Source organism: Myotis brandtii, unplaced genomic scaffold, assembly GCF_000412655.1.
Source record: "Myotis brandtii unplaced genomic scaffold, ASM41265v1 scaffold735, whole genome shotgun sequence".
Taxonomy (NCBI): domain Eukaryota; kingdom Metazoa; phylum Chordata; class Mammalia; order Chiroptera; family Vespertilionidae; genus Myotis; species Myotis brandtii.
The window spans coordinates 1,011,792-1,030,967 of record NW_005370916.1 but is presented as its reverse complement, the minus strand read 5'-3'; the positions used below and the strand labels follow the sequence as shown (position 1 = coordinate 1,030,967).

Below are 19,176 nucleotides of genomic sequence, written 5' to 3'. Positions count from 1 at the left end.
CTTGCTCTCCTCTGATGTGCCTGTCTTTGGGTAGGCAACCACTTTATGTTAATTTGATCCAAATTTCCCGTTCTCTTACCGGTCAGCCCTAGTTTATATTTTAGATCTTCGATGTGGGATTACTTCCAAGTTTTTCCTGTTGCCAAAATGATTTCCTAAATAGTAGGGAGAAGGTTCCTTAGAATATCTCTTCTTGTGCTTAAAAAGTAAATATAAACACTTTAAAATTTTTGAGGAAAAGTAATCAGAAGTTTAATCCTGATGTTTTAGATTAGCTGCAACTGTGTTCTTTTGAACCTCATTTTGATCTGAATTTCCTTATTCTCTTCTTCCCTGTCTCTTAGTGTGGCCCCCCAGAGTGCCCATGCTGCGTTTGACAAGGCAGCCCATTATTTTGGGATGAAGATTATACGGGTTCCACTGAACAAAATGATGGAGGTGGATGTTCGGGTGAGTTCCTCTGAAGGGCCATTGTCTGCCCTGGGCAGTGAGAAGCAGGAAGTGTACCCAGTTGACTGTTTTTTTCCAGTGTCACATGCAGATAGGCTCAAAATGTCTTTGATTGTAGTGGTCAGAGTTGCAAAATCTTCCACTGGCAGTGCTGATTGAGTGCAGCTTCAGTCTTTGCACAGATTCATCCGTTTGTTCCTAACTTTAAAGACCCGGGTTTGCTTTAGCACCGCCACCTTCCCTTCTCTGTTTGTGAAATAAGCATGTCCTAACTTGCTCTAAGACTCTCACTGTGGTTTGTATGTTTTTTTTATAATTTAAAAAAAATCCTAAGTGGAGGATTTGTTTTTATTGATTTGAGAGAGAGAGAGAGAGAGAGAGAGAAAGAGAGAGATATGCCCTGACTGGGAATCGAACCTTTTGGTGACCAGGACGTACAAAACCAGCCAGGGTGTCACTGTGGTTTTGATTGGCCTGAGTGAGCACCATGGCCAATATAAAGTAATGATTTTTTCCATAAGTAAACTATTCCAATTTATTAGCATTAGCATTATCCCCCTCATCTTTATTGAGGCATTAATGTACAATTAATTGACAACTTAAAAATTGTATATATTTAAGGAGTGCAACTTAACGTTTTGATGTCAGTATACATTGTGAAGTAGTCAACACAATCAAGCATTTAACATTTTCATCACCTCACACAGTTAACATTTTCTTTTCTTTTTTTTTTTTCATGGTTGAAATACTTAAGACTGCCCTGTAGATCTCTAATTAAATTTTAAATATACAATGCAGTATTAACAAAACTTGTTTAGTAGTCACATGGCAATACATTTTATCTCCAGAATGTATTTGTGTAATTGAAACTTGGTACCCCTTGACCAACATCTCCCCATTCCTCCACTCCCAACCCCTGGCAACCACCTTTCTACTCTCTGCTTCTATAGGTTCAGGGTTTTAGATCTAAGTGAGATCATGCAATATTTGTCTTTCTGTTCCTGGCTTATTTAAGTTAGTGTAATGTCCTCCAGGTTCATCCATGTGGTCAAAAATGGCAGGATTTCTTTTCTTTTTAAGGCTGAATAATATTCCTTTCTTGATTAATTTTATGCCTTGCATTTGTATAGAACTTTCCAGTATTCAGAGTGCTATTGGAATTTCATTGGAGCCTGGGACAGCCCAGGGAGGTCGTAGAAGCTGTTAGTATTATTGCAGTTCATAGATGAGGAAATGGACTGGGTGGAGTGAAGTAGTTTACACCAGGTTTCACTGCTAGTTGGCTTTTACCTCTTAGCCCAATATTCTTTTCCCCTCACAGTGATTTTGCTGTTTTTGTATTGTGCTCTCTTCCCCCAATGGACCCATATAGCCTTGTTTGTATTCTGCTACCATGATGGGCAGCAGGCTTCTCCCAGGTTGGAGAGGTGAAGGAGGGGCCAGTAGTGGAACTGAACTTCGTAGACTAGATTAATCTTGTTAGGGCAATAGGAGAGTAACTGAGATGTGGATGCTCATTTTCCTTCCCACGTGTAACTCCTAGGCAATGAGAAGAGCCATCTCCAGGAACACTGCCATGCTCGTCTGTTCTACCCCACAGTTCCCTCATGGTGTGATAGATCCTGTTCCTGAAGTGGCCAAGGTATGTGAGAAAAAGGGACCACTAGGCAGTGAAACTGAGATTTTAAAATAGAATCTCATGATACAGTATTTGGCAAATAAAAGCGATTTTGAATTTAGATTTTAGCACATGGCTGGTGAATAGCTCTCATCAGCTCTGTGGTAAACTCTGCAGCTCTGTTTGGAGCCTCTGAAGGTTACTGGCTTCTGCTGTGGGGGAGGAGAATAGAAGGAAGAAGCCTTTGTTTAAATGGGATATTTGGAAGTAGGACTAACATTTCAATTCAGATCAGGAAATGATCTGCATTTAGGAGCATGCCTACCAAAGGGTGGTATTCAATCTGCTGCTCCATAGCACACCCTCCCTCCTTCCCTGCTGGGAAGTTAGCAAGCAGGACCTTTGACCCACTCCAGAGGCAGCCGGAATCAGAGTGGTGCTCATTTTCTGCATGATTTTGCAGTGAATTTGAGGCCCTGCATATTTAAATATAAAATAAACACCACATTTCAGATGAATTATTTTGAAGGCTAAATACATTTGAAAGATGAACTCTTTTTATTGGGAATGTCAAAAAGTAGCCAGCTTTTTAAAACATGGAAAATATCCTATATAATAAAAGGCTAATATGCAAATCGACCAAACAGCAGAATAACCAGTCGCTATGATGCGCACTGACCACCAGGGGGCAGATGCTCAATGGAGGAGCTTCCCCCTAGTGGTCAGTGCACTCCCACGGGGGGAGCGCCGCTCGGCCAGAAGCTGGGCTCATGGCTGGCAAGCGCAGCGGCGGTGGCAGGAGCCTCTCTCACCTCCACAGCAGTGCTAAGGATGTCCTACTGATGGCTTAGGCCCGCTCCCTATGGAGCGGGCCTAAGCCGTCAGTCGGACATCCCCTGAGGGCTCCCGGACTGCGAGAGGGCACAGGCTGAGGCACCCCCCCCCCGCCAAGTGCATGAATTTTGTGCACCGGGCCTATAGTAGTACATAATGACCTTATAGTTACAGCCCACTTTTCCACCCATGTCTTGCAAAGTTTTTGTTATAGGGCTGTAAATGAAATTCTCTTACAATCTTTGTTTTTTGGAACTAGCTGGCTGTCAAATACAAAATACCTCTTCATGTAGACGCTTGTCTGGGGGGCTTTCTCATCGTCTTTATGGAGAAAGCAGGATACCCACTGGAGCAACCATTTGATTTCCGGGTGAAAGGTGTGACCAGCATTTCAGCGGATACCCATAAGGTGAGCTACGGAAGGGACCAAATGTCAGTCAGAGGAGACAGTTGATTATTTTGACTATTATCAACAAAATAAATTGGTTAAAGCATTAGCTTTTCCCAAAATGTAAAATGAAATCTGGCTCTTTGCTTTCACCAGGGCAGCTGATTCAGGTGACAAGGTATAGTGATAGAGATGACAAGCAATAGTGGAAAGGAACCCGTTATCTTTGTGTCTTATGGCTGAGAGAATTTCTGTAACTGGGACATGTTAGTGTAGTGGCCCTTTTAAGAGTTAGTTCCCGCCCTAGCTGGTTTGGTTCAGTGGATAGAGCATCGGCTTGCGAACTGAAGGGTCCCAGGTTCGATTCTGGTCAAGGACACATGCCTGGGTTGCAGACTTGGTCCAACGTACCGGAGAGAGAGAATCAATGATTCCCTCTCATCATTGATGTTTCTATCTCTCTCTTCCTCTCCCTTCCTCTCTGAAATCAATTAAAAAATATTTTTTTTAAAAAAAGAGTTCCCTGAGCCTTGAGACGATCCGGGGGGAGGATGGAGGGAGGTTTAATTGGGCTTCCTGAGGGAGGTATGTAAATGCTGCAGCTCCCATGCTGCTGGGTTCCTACACCTGAGTGGCAGGAGTATGCTGATGGAAGAGTCCTTTGGAAAGAGGGAAGAACTTAACGTGCTCAGGAATGTTTGGCTTGTAATGTTTGAAATGTCCATTCCTGGCCCCCCCTCCCCCCATGGACTGAGACAAAATCTAGATCAGTTTATTGTAAAACTGGATGAAATAGCTTCTAGATTCTGAAGCTCTTAGTAGAAAGGAAGTGTACTAGTAAGTGAACAAGGATGAGAAGGGAGTGAGGTCGTGATTGTAGTTGACTTGAGTGACTTGGATTCCTGGCTTCCAGTGGCACTTTATCTTTGCTTTCATCCTGACATACTGCCCTGGAATAATGATTTATTTATTTATTTATTATTCTTTAAAATATATTTTTATTGATTTCAGAGAGGAAGGAAGAGGGAGAGAGAGAGAAACATCAATGATGAGAGAGAATCATTGGTTGGCTGCCTCCTGCAAGCCCCCCGACTGGGGATTGAGCCCACAACCTGAGCATGTGCCCTTGACCGGAATGGAATCTGGGACCTTTCATCTCGCAGGCCAACGCTCTATCCACTGAGCCAAACCGGCTAGGGCTGGAATAATGTTTTAAATAAGGAAAACCACATGCTGGGTGGGAAAGGGGAAGTAAACCGATTAGCAGGACAAGGCACTGTTCCTCCTGGGCCTTGGATTCTTCATCCCTAAAATAGAGAGTTTCAACTCCATCCTTTCAGTTCTCTCTACCTGTTAACATTGTAAGTTTGAATTTTTAACGTGAGTGAGAAGCATCATAGAGAATATGAGGGAAAATTTTCCATGATCAGCGTGCCAGGGCAGGTCTGCTGAGTAGAATTGTACAATCACCTGTCTGCTTCTCCCCTCAGTATGGCTATGCCCCCAAAGGCTCTTCCGTGGTGTTATACAGTGACAAGAAGTACAGGAGCTATCAGTTCTTCGTTGATCCAGACTGGCAGGGTGGCATCTACGCTTCCCCAACCGTCGCGGGCTCACGGCCTGGTGGCATTAGTGCAGCCTGCTGGGCTGCCTTGATGCACTTCGGTGAGAGCGGCTATGTTGAAGCTACCAAACAGATCATCAAAACGTCTCGCTTCCTCAAGTCAGAGTATGTGGAAGATTGGGATTCTGCCTTGTCTCTTGCTTTGTCTGCTAGTGTGCTCAAGGCATCTGCGTGGCCAAGCACCTGTAGCCCCAGCCCATTCGTTGTCTCCTGAGAGACCAAGGGCTTAGGACAGCAGCTTAGGAGTGTGGTGTTGGCCTGGGAGGATAAGGCTCCCTTGCTCTGCTGTGACTTGGAATGTCAGATCAGCGCTTCATCTAGGCCAGGGGTTCTCAACCTGTGGGTCGCGACCCCTTTGGCGGTTGAACGACCCTTTCACAGGGGTCGCCTAAGACCATCCTGCATATCAGATATTTACATTATGATTCATAACAGTAGAAAAATTACAGTTATGAAGTAGCAACGAAAATAATTTTATGGTTGGGGCTCACAACATGAGGAACTGTATTTAAAGGGCCAGAAGGTTGAGAACCACTGATCTAGACCATCTTGTTTCCAAGGATGTCTTAACCACTGGCAGCTCTTACCAAGTACTGAGGGACAGTTTAATGACAGACAAGACAGTGGTTCTGAAATTTGAGGATGCATCCTAATCACCTGGAGGGCTTATTAAAGTACAGATTCCCGGGCCCTGCTCCTAGAGTTCTAACTCATTAGATCTGGAATGGCCTGAGCATTTGCATTTCTAGGAAGTCCCCAGTGGATGCTGATGCTGCTGGTCTAGGAATCCCACTTGGAGAATCACTGGAATAAGAAAAGAACTGGAGAAGGAATGGGGAAGGGGGCGGCGATGCAATCTTGGGTTGAGCTAAGGCTAGAACTAAGCTGTGTGCTCTGTTGAGCACATCTATTCCCATACTGCCTGTCTCTGTGCCACAGGGTTGGGGAGGTTTTTTTCAGAATCTTGAGGGTGAATAAAAGTGGCCAGTGGACATGTTTCATTTGAAAAAAGGCCCACATATGATTCTGATAATCCCTGTCTGTTGAGAACTGTACTAGTTCTTGCTTTAGGGACTACATATGTTTTTAAAATTGAGGGATGGAGAAATTATTTTTTCAGTATTTTAAAAAAGTGTCTCTTTTATTCCTCAGATGTCCCTGGGGGTGATATCATAATTTGGGAGTTGGGCAGACAGGTTAGGAGCCAGTGATTCTGATTCATTGGGTCTAGATATGGTTTGGGCCTTTGACTATTTGTAATGCTTAGGAATTACTGATCTCAGTCTAGATACCTTATTTTACAAGATGAGAAAATAAAGCCCAAAAGGTTAGGCTGTAAGAGAAACATTGGGTGATGAAAGAGATGATGACCAGAGGACCGTATGTGGCTGAATTTTCTTTCTGTTCCTTTTCTTGTTTGCTTTAAGACTGGAAAATATCAAAGGCATCTTTGTTTTTGGGGATCCTCAGTTGTCGGTCATTGCTCTGGGCTCCCATGATTTTGACATCTACCGACTGTTTAATCTGATGTCTGCTAAGGGGTGGAACTTGAACCAGCTGCAGTTCCCGTCCAGGTAAACTTGAAGAAGCCCCTTTTTCTTCCTTTGCTTTGTGACTTTTGAAGAACTTGGGTAGCAAGGTGATCTGAAAATACAGAGATGGGCTGCTAGGGCCCAGCACTAGTGGCAACAGTAGGATCTAGGATTTCTGTCCAGACACCTGGAGTATCTCAGTATCAAGACAGGACCATTATCTTTAAACTCTGGCAAAGTTAGGTGGCAGCCTCTTGAGATCAGGGGTCTGTCATAAGATTCCCACTCCCACTCTCTCTGTACTCTCAGATCCGTCTTGTACACGGTCTTCATGTGGCTCTTATAAACCGACTTGTACCTGAGTAATACTTAGCTCACAACCTCCCAGAGCTCCTGATCCTTCAGGCCAGCTGCTGTCTTCTCCAGCATGCTTTCCTGACTTCACCATCCACGCTGCCGTTAAGTCCGCACTCCACCCCAGCAGAATAGGGCTCTTCGTTGTCCTCCACGTACCCTGATCCGATCACGTTCGCACCATTGCCAGCCCCATTTGGACTCTGCCTTTTCGTCTTCACAATCCCTCTGCACCACAGACGCCCTCCAGGGGCATTAGAGCTGCTTCTCTGCCCTGACATCCTTCAAGACCCAGCCGATGGCCCTGTCCCCAGGAGGGCTTATCATCTAAGATAAAGGCCACGTGGCTGAAGGACTAGTGGTGGACAGATTTTGAGGGGAGGGGTGGGGCAGTGCAGCCGCTGTATCCATTCTGTCAGGAAGGTTCTTGATGAGACCTAGACGCCCTCCTGCCAGCCCGTGCTTGACAAGCCATGGACTTGGGAGCCCTGATTCCCAGCCCTGGGGACAGTGTGGACGACTACACTTGTCACAAGTAACGTGAAGGAGCAACCAATAAATGCCTGTATTGGGGGCTGCTTTACTTTACAACTTCAAAATTTTTTTTTCTAAGGTGCATCTCTCTTTGTCTCTCTTCTCTCATAGTATTCATTTCTGCGTCACGTTAGTACACACCCGGAAGCGAGTAGCCGTACAGTTCCTAAAGGACGTCCGAGAATCTGTCACTCAAATCATGAAGAACCCTAAAGGAAAGGCCACAGGAATGGTAGGAGCACTTGGGGTTTTACCTTCTCTGTTGAAGTTTAGGTGTTAGGGGGAGGGGGTTGAAAGAACCAGGTGACCTCGAGTCTGTTCCTGCCTCTGCCTCTTATCCACAAACCTGTTTCCTTATTTCATTGTAGCTGATGATTTCTGCCTTGTCCATTCCCAGGGCTTTTTAATTTCGAATGAGACAGACTGAGTATAAAGCACCCTGTAAATTTGTAAGTGCTGTATGCAAAGGCAGGTGGTGGTGTGTCCATTTGAAAAGAAAAATTTGACACAGGAAAGGCAATAAACCGATTGTCTCTTGAATTTTCTACATAAAATCCCACAGGATAGTTCCTTTGGGCAGAAAGGCAGATGACTGGCAAGTACTTGGGAAAACTTAGCGAGCTGGCTATCCCTCTGATAGAATGGAGCCTGGGGTGGGGATGGAGTTGGGGAGAGGAGGACACATGCAAGCAAGGATGGGGGCGAGGAGCACAGCCGTTCTGGATCCCTCATCATTAACAATTCTGTGACTGGATTTGCAGGGTGCGATCTATGGCATGGCCCAGACCACTGTCGACAGGAACCAGGTAGCAGAATTGTCCTCGATCTTCCTGGACAGCCTTTTCAGCACAGACACTGTACCTCAGGGCAGCCAGATGAATGGCTCTCCGAAGCCCCGCTGAGCCCCAGGGCTTCTGGCCTTCAGAAGGTTCTGGGGTGTGGAACAGGCCCCACGGAGATTCAACATCTGGTCTTGCTCCATAGAGCACAACGAGACAGACACAAGACAGCTTGATCCTCAGGATTCGAGTTCCTCCTTTCATCATCCTTTTGTGGTTTTTAACGTGAAGGCCCCAAAGGATTCCATGACGTAATTATTTTGCCCTTGTTCTAAATATCACCCTAGGAATTGTTTTAACCATTTCCTTCTCTAATCTTTCTAGCTTTTACCTTCACTTAATCATGGGGTGGCAGCTCTGACCTGTCCTGATTCCTTAGGGAAGCTGGGGCACAGTTTGAGGTAGAAAAAGTTTTCTTTGTCATCTCAAGCAGATTGTTTTAGTCAAATAGGAAGCATTCATGTGACAGAAGTTTTCCCGGGTGGGTGTTCGGTAACTCTAAGCAGGAGGCTCTTTCAGCCCTGCTCTTCGAGTGGGTTACTTGTCTCTCTTAGAGTTACTTTTACTGCAGCTTTTCTTTTCCCAAGACACAGGCTGACCAGGCCATTGTTACTGTGCAGGATTGGAGTGGTCAGGCTGCCAAGGCGGCGTGTTGAGTGGTACATGGTCCTCTTCTAGTGTGTAGTCCCCTTTGATATTTGGTTTCCACCATCTTTGGAGATTCGTATTTGAAATTGTGCCCCCACTGGTTTATTCTGGAACTAGGAAGGGACTGTAATTCCCAGAGAATCTAGGACCTCCTGGCCTATTGCTGCCTCTCTGAGTATCAGGGTAGGATGAGCATGCAAATTCAAATATGTCACCAAAGTTCATTGTAGTCCTCCCCTCCCCACTGCGTTAAGCCATCATGTATGAGAATATGTTTGCTCACAGCACCTTCACAAGTTGCCTTGATTTACCCTAGTTGGTACGAGGGCATGAGCGAGTCCCCAAGGCAAGGAAAAATGTTTTGTTCCACTGGTGTGTTCTTCCAGCCTCCTTCCTCTCTATTCAGCTCCCAAAGGTACTATGGCAGTTCAGCCTCAGGTACTGGACACTTCTCAGCCCTGGCTAGGATGAGAGAACATTTTGGAATAGGGAAACAGGATGGTGTCGGTTGTAGCCTAGGGCTTGTGATTTTTTAAGACTAGTTGCTCAGGATGGTACAGGGACAGGGCCAAACTCTGCCCACTTTCTACCTTTTCTGCCCTGCATGGGGCCTGCCTGGATCTCACCTGAGCCACTGTCCTACCCTAGTGACGACATACTGTATGTGTGCCTTTTCCTCAGCGGGGAGCAGTGGTGGCTATTCCTGACCCAGGCCCAGGGGTGGGGATCAGTCTTTGAGGTTTTGTTTGGGTTGGGAGAAACTCCTCTGTCCGTTCCCCTTCTCAGGGACTCCTGAAGATTCAGCCACTTCAGGCTGGTATCCTCTCGCCCCCCTCACTGGGTATGCTGGCCAGGAGCCAACATGACCATTTCCCCCAGCTCCTCACCACTTTTGTCTAAAATGTTCTTCTGCACTGTACTTTCTACACAAAACTGTGACTGGCCATGTCGCTGCAGGGGTGTGTGTGTGTGAGTCATTCTGTGCATTGTGGGTTCCAAGAGTGGTTGGTTGGTGTGTGTGTGTGTGTGTGTGTGTGTGTGTGTGTGTGTGTGTGTGTGTTACAGGGAGAGGCTGAGGTCCTTTGGACATGGAAGTTATGTTCCCTCCAGTTGCTGAACTGGTGGGCATCTCCTGAGAGAGGAGGAGTGGTCGGAGCTGTGGGTGAATTGTCTTTTGTGTCTCCAGTGCATTCATTATGTTGGAGGAAGTCCAGGGACCCAGCCCCACCCAGCAGGCACCACTGTGGTTTGTCGGCTGCTAAAATGGAGAAGCATGCACCCTACAGAGTGTTCTCTTCCTCCACTGTCCCCCCAGGACCGCCCCCTGTGCTGTGATAACATTGCTGCAGGGGTTGGGCTGGGGTGAAGGTCGTGGGACTATTTTTCAAAGGGACCTACTGTAGCCACTTTAATTTATGTTTACGAGCCTTAGTTTGAGTTAACATTTGTGGGCTTTCCATTCCGTGTGTATCTGCTTGTAGTAGCACCCCGTCTGGCAGAGGTGGGCAGAATGTCTTAACGATATCATGTTGTTAGCAGATGTCCACTGGCCTCTGCAAAAACTGTACTGTCTTGTTTCTGCACTAGAAGTCAGTAGACATGTGACTATACTGCCATGTCACTTCATATTGCCAGTTTTATACTTGGAAAATGGTACTTGCCTCCTTTAAATCTTTTGTCTTTAACCTCCTCCTTCCCTCAACGTTCTCTTCCTAATTGCAGCAATAATCTCTTAAAAAGCAATTAAATAATTAAATGTTCCAAATCTTGATTGTTGTGGATGGTTGCATTCATTTATTAGGTGTCTGCACATCATCCCAGATGGGATGCTGGCAGCTCTTGAACCCACGGCTGGTGAGAGATCGCCCCCTTGTGGTGAAGTGGTTATCTGTGACACTGATATTAGGGCAAATAGACATGAGTGGGTGAGCAGCAAGCCTGCCCAGTTCCCAGCACTTTCATGGCTCCACCGAGAGTGATGGCCACACCTGCTTTAACCCTTTGAGTGCCAACCAATATCCTAGGAACTATGCTAAAATTGCCAAGGCATTTTTGCTGATTTTACAGCAGTTAGGAAAAAAATTATGAATCGCAAGTAAATGAAGTTACATATTCAAAAACTTAAGGAAACCTTTACTACATTTGTTTTCTGCACTTAGGTGCCATCTGTCAATAAAGAGTGAACTACTAGCATCTAATAGTGATACTGCAGGAGGAGCGCATAGCGCTCCTGGCACTTTTGGCGAAAGACAGGAGCGCAATCGCGTTCCCCGGCACTCTAGGGGTTAAGGAGGTCTGGAACTCAGGTCTTTAGTTCCCCAGGGTTAGTGTCCTGCTTTATGCTGTCATCTTTGTCATCCACGTCTGCGTATACCTTAATGATAGATTGAAGCATCTGGGCTAGTGTCCAGCCAGCTGGGCAGTGAGCTCCATCTAACCAATGGACACGGACTTCACACCTTGCATTTGGTTTGGGAACTGATGCAACCCCTCCGATTACCTTTGCACCCACAACTGCTGAGTGTCCCATTATGACTAAGAAGCGAGAAGTCTTTTTGAAGGGCTATTCAGGTTCCAAACTCATTCAGGTAACCACGCTTTTCATCTGGCTTTCAGCCCATTCAGACTTTGCCAGAATCAAGTCGAGCAGTGTGGTCTTTGCTGTAGTTTTATGCCAGATGACTCAGTTCCCTGAGCACCTGCTTGCTTTGGGGTAACCCTAGAGAAAGAGGGGCCAGCATATGCTTTGATAGGAGATATGGCCCATCTAAGAAATGGTGTCGGGTGCGTACACCTGCTCCTTGCAGCTGTGGGCCTCTCTGCCTTCTGTGTGTTCTTGGTAGCAATGAGCCACTTATAGCTCAACCCAGTAGTGACAAAAGTAATGGCGGAGGCCTAAATCGATAGCCTGGGTGGCAAAAGTCAGATGTTTGAGGGCCTTTTCTTGATTTGGAGTTTTAATTGCTTTCGTTTTTCTTGTGCTTTCTTTATTATCACTTCTCTTTAACTCCATTCCCTATAATTTCAATTGCTTGAATAATTTTAGAATAAACATTTATTTCTAAAAAAAAGTGTTGTTTGTGTCATTGTCCCACATAAAAGTGCTTCATACAACTGTAGTGTCCTCTGATTTGGTGTTTTCAACCCTTGATTCACGCCGTAAGCAGAGGCAAGAAGCTGGCATGACACAGTGTGATGTGGCTGCGGTCCCCTAACCCACAGTTGTCAGGTCAAAGTGCACTTAGAAAAATTTACGTCAGAAGAGCAGATGGGGGACCACTGTCTGTACCTTGTTGGTTTTGACACCAGGCTTTGCTGAGAACTTGTTGTTAACATAGGCAATGATAATCCTTATTAGCATAGGCTGGGAAGGGGGGCCTGCTTGTCCCTCTTACCAACAATATGCTTATTTCTCGACCACCAGCCTCTGCCTCTTCTGGCCTTGTTGCAGGGCCAACTCCTCCAGGGTGACTGGGTTGTGACATTGCTAGATGCCTGCTCCAAGTGATCCTGGTATCTGTAAGTCAGCTTAGTACCCAGGCAGCCTCAGGTTAGATGTCATAGGTGAGAACTCTAGCATAATGGCAAACATGAAATGACAGCCGTGTGGCATGCACACCCCGTGGACGACACTGCTCAGCGCCCCCTTCTGTCCCGCATGTCAGTGAGAGTGTTTTGCCCTAGAGTTGCTTATTGGGTTGGAGGACCAATCCGCGAATCAGCTTCTTAACTCTCAGGTGGCAAAATGCTTGCCATCTTCTAAGCTGTGGCTTTTGTCATCACCCTTAGAGTGAAAAGCAGGCAAGCCTTGAGACTGTGGCTGAGTTTCTAGGAAAGTGTGAAAGCTGTCAGGATTAGAAATCTCCTCACCTGAGGTTGTAGGCCAAGAAGACGACGTGACCCAGGCTGCCTTTCTAGGCGTAGGCCTCAGCATGCGTTTACAGTGTCCTGCTCACCTTCATCTTCGTTCACGGTGCCACCTCTGCCTCAGGAATCGGATTCAGGTCTGAGGCACAACTCAAATGAAGCTCCAGAGTCACCTTGTTAATCCCGTCCTGTTCTCCGCTCAGTTCCTATCCCTGCACAGTGTTGCCTTCATTCATCTGCGCAGTAGCAGTTACCCGTGTCCCTGTTTGCATCCCCTGGAGGATACTGAACTCCTTGAAGGCAGGGTGGTACCCAGGAAGTGCTTTAAATGCCTGTTGACTCCAATTTGGATTGACCTGTGGAAGAGAAGGTTCTAGCCTGCGGCCAAGTGAAACAAGTTTTATTTGAGGCATAAAAGCATGCATTTCTATCACATAGGAGGGGGTTGGCATTAAGGTTCTGGTTTCTAAGATTCTGTCTGTCTTAGACACAGCTCCTATCACAGCTTCTTGGGAAATTAATTAGAAAGGGAGCAAGATATGGCCTGGAGAGAAAGTCATTTCTGTTGCTGGGAAGCTGTAAGGAATGGGAAGATCTTATTCAAACGAGGGCACCTTCTATAGGGCCCCAAGATGAAGAGCACAGTGTGGGGGAAAACAGTCCAAGTTCTTGGTGTTGGCAGTGACGCTGGCATCTCTCCTCACAGCAAGGACTCGCCCCTAAATGGAGGCAGCAAGGTGGACATAGCAATTTTGACTACAGCAGCATTTGGGGGGCTCCCGTTCTCTCTCTGGATTTCCAGATCAGTCACCCCTTCCCCTGAAGAATTCAACGAGGCAAGGCAGGGTCTAGGTCATGGACGCGGCTACTTGTTCGATGAAGCTGGCCAGGTTTATGTCCCGTTCCGACAGGCCTGCACACTCATGGGTGCTCAGGGTGATGTGGACCTGAAACAGAGCCAGAGATTGGGACCAGCTGATTCCACGGACTTCCCCGAAGAGCAGGAGAGTCACTAGCTGTTGGCTCAGCCACACCGAGCCCCGGAATACAGGCATACCCCGTTTCACTGCACTTCCCTGGGGCTGCGTTTCTACCAGTTGAGAGAGTTTGTCCCTCAAGCAAAGAGGCCAGGACTCGCTAAAGCAGTGGTTCTCAACCTGTGGGTCGTGACCCCTTGGGGGGGTTGAATGACCCTTTCACAGGGATCGCCTAAGACCATCCTGCATATCAGATATTTACATTACGATTCATAACAGTAGCAAAATTACAGTTATGAAGTAGCAACGAAAATAATTTTATGGTTGGGGGTCACCACAACATGAGGAACTGTATTAAAGGGTTGCGGCATTAGGAAGGTTGAGAACCACTGCGCTAAAGGCTCAGGTGATAGCACTTGTTAACAATAAAGTATTTTTAAATTAAGGTATGAACATTGGCTTTTTTAGACATAATGCCATTGCACACTTAATAGAGGGACAATAGAGTGTAAACATAACTCTTACATGCACTGAAACAAATCTGTGTGACTCGCTTTGTGGTGGTGGCCTGGACCGGAACCCACATCTCTGAGGTCTGCCTGTGGCAGCCAGTCACTACGGGGTTTCCCTTGGGGGCTGCTGTCCCGACAGCACTGGTTTCTGTAACAGCAGTGCAGGACTGTCTTCTATTCCACCTCCAAAAAAAATGGCAACTTCAGCTTTAGGTTAAAAATGAAATCTCCAAACATTGAGAGTTACCTAAAAACTAAAGATGAGCCCTACCCAGTGTGGCTCAGTTGGTTGGAGCAGCATCACCAAAAGGTTACGGGTTTGATTCCTGGTCAGGGCACATACCTAGGTTTTGAGTTCACTCCCCTGTCGGGTGCATACAGGAAGGCAACTGACGGATGTTTATCTCCCACACAGATGTTTCTCTCTCCCATCCCCTCTCTGTAAAATCAATGAGCATGTCCTCAGGTGAGGATTAAAGACAAAACAAAAAAACTGAAGGACTCCAATTCCTACTAAACGCTATCCATGTCTTCTAGCCTTAATGTTTTCAGAATCCAGGATAGCGTTTGGCCCATGGCAGGCATTTAATGACTGTTTCAGTTCATTCAGCGGAATATCTCATGTTTGCTGTGCATGGCTGTTCTTAGTTCAATTTTATTACTTCATTCTTCCATTCCTTCAGAAAGATTTAGGCCACGTAGAGCTACGAACAGTGGCTATGTCGGACTCCCACAGCCCTTCCTTCCTTGGGTTTTATCTTCTTGGTGTCTACTTGAACAGTGTTTTAACGTGCATTTTAAACATTTGCAGAGATGAATGGAGCAGGAGGAGTGGACAGCCTGGGTGAGGAGGCCCATAGGGAAGTCCAAGGGAGGTGGAGTTCTCAGAACTTGAACTCGCCAAGCACAACAGGCACACATCACTCACCTTGTTGTACACGTTAAACCATTCAGGATGGTGGTCCAGCTTCTCAGCCTGCAGGGCCACCCTTGTCATGAAGCCAAAAGCCTGTTAGTGGAGTGAGACCCAGGTTAGTGTTTTGCGAGAGAGGCTGCTGGGCACCCTTCCATGGCCAGTGTAAGGCCTCCATGCAGGAGGGCTGACAGGCTTCCTAGGAAAAGACCCCCTCGCTTTCACCATCCCCAGCATCTTGCCACTGGTTCTGAGGCTGGAGCTCGAGGGGGTCTCCCTGCCATGAAGCCAAAAGCCTGTTAGTGGAGTGAGACCCAGGTTAGTGTTTTGCGAGAGAGGCTGCTGGGCACCCTTCCATGGCCAGTGTAAGGCCTCCATGCAGGAGGGCTGACAGGCTTCCTAGGAAAAGACCCCCTCGCTTTCACCATCCCCAGCATCTTGCCACTGGTTCTGAGGCTGGAGCTCGAGGGGGTCTCCTTACAGTAGGAGGAAGGAAGACCACCACCAAGGTGGAAACACCACAGAGGTGGTGAATCTTGGCCAATCTTTTGTCTAAATATCTTCAGATGTAAGTTCAAGGTGTGGAGAGTCCAAAGCCACATCTGCCCTCTTCCATCCCCAAGGGTGACACTGTCTGAATAACCTGCATTAGTGTAGTGTCTGAGCATCTAGGACAGCGGTTCTCAACCTGTGGGTCGCGACCCCTTTGGCGGTCAAACGACCCTTTCACAGGGGTTGCCTAAGACCATCCTGCATATCAGATATTTACATTACGATTCATAACAGTAGCAACATTACAGTTATGAAGTAGCAACGAAAATAACTTTATGGTTGGGTCACAACATGAGGAACTATATTTAAAGGGCCAGAAGGTTGAGAACCACTGGTCTAGGACTTCAAGGAAGAGAACAAGTGTGACCCCGTCAGCCCCAGACTCAAAACTGTCCCCCCCTGGGCCATACCCGGTTGAAGTCTTTGAAATGGAACTGCTTGAAGATGGCATCTCGGCCTTCCAGCTCGTTCCACCCCACGGCCCTCAGGTTTGGCAGCAGCTGGTCCCTCTCCTCAGCACTGAGCCTGTGTGCTTTGCCAGCCTAGGAGAGGAAAAAGCCAGAGGCCCAAGGGCATGTGTTTGTACAGGACAAAGGAGAGGGCCCAGACCTTGGAGGGAACTGAGCCAGCTTCCACTGGCAGCTCTGGACCCAGGTGACAGTCAAAGGGCAGCTGGTCTAAAGCAATAGACATGGAGTGGGGAGGGTGGCACCCTGCCCTGGAGGTGGGGCCCTGGTGCAGGCACTGATAGGTTCTTAGATTTACATTCCACGCAAAAGGACAGAAAACCCTGTCCTGGCCAGCACACCCAAGTGTTGTGGGTTCAATTCCCGGTCAAGGGCATGTCCTGGGTTGCAGGTTTGATCCCAGGTCCTGGTTGAGGTACGTGCAGGCAACCAGTCAATATGTCTCTCTCACATCAATGTTTCTCCCTCTCTCTCTCTGTCCCCCTCCACTCTCTCTAAAAATCAATGGAAAAATATCCTTGAATGAGGATTACAAAACAAAAAAAAGGACAGAAAATCCTAAAGTATGATGTCAATCACATCAAACTAAGTAATGTTCCCCATCCCCCCCAAAAGTAAGTCTCTTACACTAATGAGGGAGTAAGAGCAAAACCTAGCCTAGACGTGTGTGTATTACGACATAACCTTACAGAAAATGAGCACCCAACCGTCCAACCTTCCTTTTCCAATTACAGACCTGCCTCCATGCCCCTACGGGTACCCACTGCCAGGTGCACTGAAGAGGAGACTGAGGCCTAGAAGGGGAAGACCACGGCACTTCCCCGAGTCGGTGAGAGCCTAGGCATCGTTCTCAAGTGGGTCGGTGCCTCTGTCCCTGGGGCCGGCAAAGGGCCCAGCACTAAATACATTCCAGGCGGCTCTGAGCCACAGTGCAGTAGACGAGCACTGACCACCACCCAGTGCGTCCTCCATGGCGCTCCCAGGCCGCCTCTGGTTCCCAGCGGCCAGGCCACAGGTTCTCAGACTTCCTTCCCGACCTTCTTTTCTGTCAGGCTGGGAAGCCTGAGCCACAGAGCTCGGTTAAAAGTCGAAGTAACTTGGCCAAAGGCAATCGGCAAACCTAGTGCCCCATCTGTATATTGTGCAAAGTGCCCTCTGGGCAGCCCGGATTGGCACAATTCAGGCCATGAGCAGAACCTTCCGAGAACTGAAGGAAGCAAGTCAGTTCTATCCTGTGGAGGATCCAGGTCTAGGAGCTTAGGGGGGTCCCAGAATGAGGCTCCTGAAATAGATCCCCCAAGGACCGCAACCATGCAGCGCTAAGTAAAAAACGCACCACGGTCTGGGGAGACAATGTGAGGGAGGGTAAAGCAGCGTTCATGAGGCAGCCCGCAGGCCACATGGGTGGAGTGAGCGTGCAGGGTTGGTTCCAGACCAGCTCCTCTCTCCAGCCAGGTGGCCCCTGGCACTCATCTCCCTGGGCTTCATGGGTAAAGGGGACAAGCACGTCCACTTTGCATCAGCAAGAGCCAATGGGCACTTCAGTAAACATCGTTGTTATTAAAGCAGCGGTTCTCAACCTGTGGGTCGCGACCCCTTTGGCGGTCGAACGACCCTTTCACAGGGGTCGCCTAAGACCATCCTGCATATCAGATATTTACATTACGATTCATAACAGTAGCAACATTACAGTTATGAAGTAGCAATGAAAATAATTTTAGGGTTGGGTCACAACATGAGGAACTATATTTAAAGGGCCAGAAGGTTGAGAACCACTGTTAATTAAAGGAATGTCATCTGCATTTTTAAAAGGAAACTTCCTGGGAGAAGTAGGCTCATGATGGGCCTTGGGTGTGGGCAGAATTGGAAAAGCGCTCCGGCAAAGTCCATCTTTTTCTCCCTCCTGAAACCACGTGCTCTCTCTGGATGCTCTGACGTGGTCTGTCTCCCCTCTGGGCCGCAGAGCCAGAGAAGGCAGCAGAGATCTGCATCACAGAGCTCCGTTCCAGAGCTGGCCTTTCTCAGTGGCTGAGAAGCCTGCTCCACGTTTCCAGGCAACCGGATGACCAGATGTCACCCAGGGCATCAGAGCTCACTGTTTGGTTCTTTGGCTCTGAAAGGAGTGGTGGGTACTAGTAATCCCCGGAGGGCCCCCTTTCTCTTTAGAGTCCTCTGGAACCCCCAGGACTCACAGCCCGAGGCTGAGCTGACAAGCCCCTCTAATCTGGGGTCAGAGGGGGGAAGGGGAGTTGTTTACTTAGTAAATCCCAAATCAGGCCGGCCTGGCCAGGCCTCTGGGGGAGTGTGCCCAGGGGTTACTGATTACCCATCCCTGCTCCTGGGGGCCTCGGTGTGGCTCACTCACCAGCTCCCCCCTCCAAGCCATAGCCTTCACAGTGCCTCTCAGGTGTCACGGGGTCTGGACTGCTCCTAATGCTTTGGGGCCAGAAATGGGCTGTTTATACAGCTTCCCGGGTCTAGAGGCTCCTCTCCAGCTGAGGTGGGGAGCCGGGGAGGCGGTGCTGAAGCACACCCGAGACCCTCCTGGGGGGCAAGCTCAGCCCGGAGGACAGATGATCCTGAGCCATGGTGTTTGCACTGCGGGGCAGGCCTCAAACTAGGCACCAGGGGGTGGCTCCGAGGCCAGGGGCAGCACAGGGCGCCCAGCGGGCTTCGCCAGCCCCCGTGTCCAGAAGTGCAAGCCAGAAGGGCAGTAAACAGGGCTCAGAGGAACTCGCGAATCCAATCTCCCTCTCCACACTCCCACATACAGCCACTGCCCCATCCCCACCTCCAATACCACCCACCCAGGCCCTGGTCCCACCGCCCCACCTTTACCCTGGGAGGTCACTAAGCCCCGCCCGAACTATTGTGGTGCCGAGGGGGCACAGGCCTGGGAGCCCCAGGCAAGCCTGCCTGTTACCTGGACCTACCACCGCCCTCTCGTGGCCTCAGCCTCCCCAGGGGCACCACCACGGGTGGGAACGCGACAGACCTCCCCCCGATCCCACCCCACTCTCCGAACCAGGCCCGTGCTAACCTGCGAGGGGCTCAGAGGAACCCACCC

General features: G+C 48.2%; 2 protein-coding genes across 4 annotated transcripts in view; one reads left to right on the top strand and one right to left on the bottom strand.

The window, feature by feature from the left end:
- The window catches only part of SGPL1 (sphingosine-1-phosphate lyase 1), a 57,484-nt gene extending 46,892 nt beyond the window's left edge, over positions 1 to 10,592 (top strand). The window contains exons 8-14 of the mRNA XM_005882707.2: positions 345 to 450; positions 1,994 to 2,092; positions 3,162 to 3,311; positions 4,781 to 5,019; positions 6,342 to 6,488; positions 7,446 to 7,566; positions 8,096 to 10,592. Coding sequence (XP_005882769.1) covers positions 345 to 450; positions 1,994 to 2,092; positions 3,162 to 3,311; positions 4,781 to 5,019; positions 6,342 to 6,488; positions 7,446 to 7,566; positions 8,096 to 8,236 — 1,003 coding nt within the window. The 3' untranslated portion in view covers positions 8,237 to 10,592. The remainder of the gene's footprint in view (positions 1 to 344; positions 451 to 1,993; positions 2,093 to 3,161; positions 3,312 to 4,780; positions 5,020 to 6,341; positions 6,489 to 7,445; positions 7,567 to 8,095) is intronic.
- Positions 10,593 to 13,062: 2,470 nt separating this feature from the next.
- PCBD1 (pterin-4 alpha-carbinolamine dehydratase/dimerization cofactor of hepatocyte nuclear factor 1 alpha) overlaps positions 13,063 to 19,176 on the bottom strand; it is an 11,245-nt gene continuing 5,131 nt past the window's right edge. The window contains exons 1-4 of one of the 3 annotated variants that reach the window (XM_005882706.2): positions 18,475 to 18,510; positions 16,053 to 16,184; positions 15,106 to 15,186; positions 13,063 to 13,635 (exon numbers count right to left, since the gene is read on the bottom strand). In XM_005882706.2, the coding sequence (XP_005882768.1) occupies positions 13,537 to 13,635; positions 15,106 to 15,186; positions 16,053 to 16,184; positions 18,475 to 18,495 (333 nt within the window). In that variant the 5' untranslated portion in view covers positions 18,496 to 18,510 and the 3' untranslated portion in view covers positions 13,063 to 13,536. Of the gene's footprint in view, positions 13,636 to 15,105; positions 15,187 to 16,052; positions 16,185 to 17,445; positions 17,671 to 18,474; positions 18,511 to 19,176 lie in introns of those variants that run through there. The other 2 variants (XM_014530369.1, XM_005882705.2) reach the window with 2 other exon arrangements.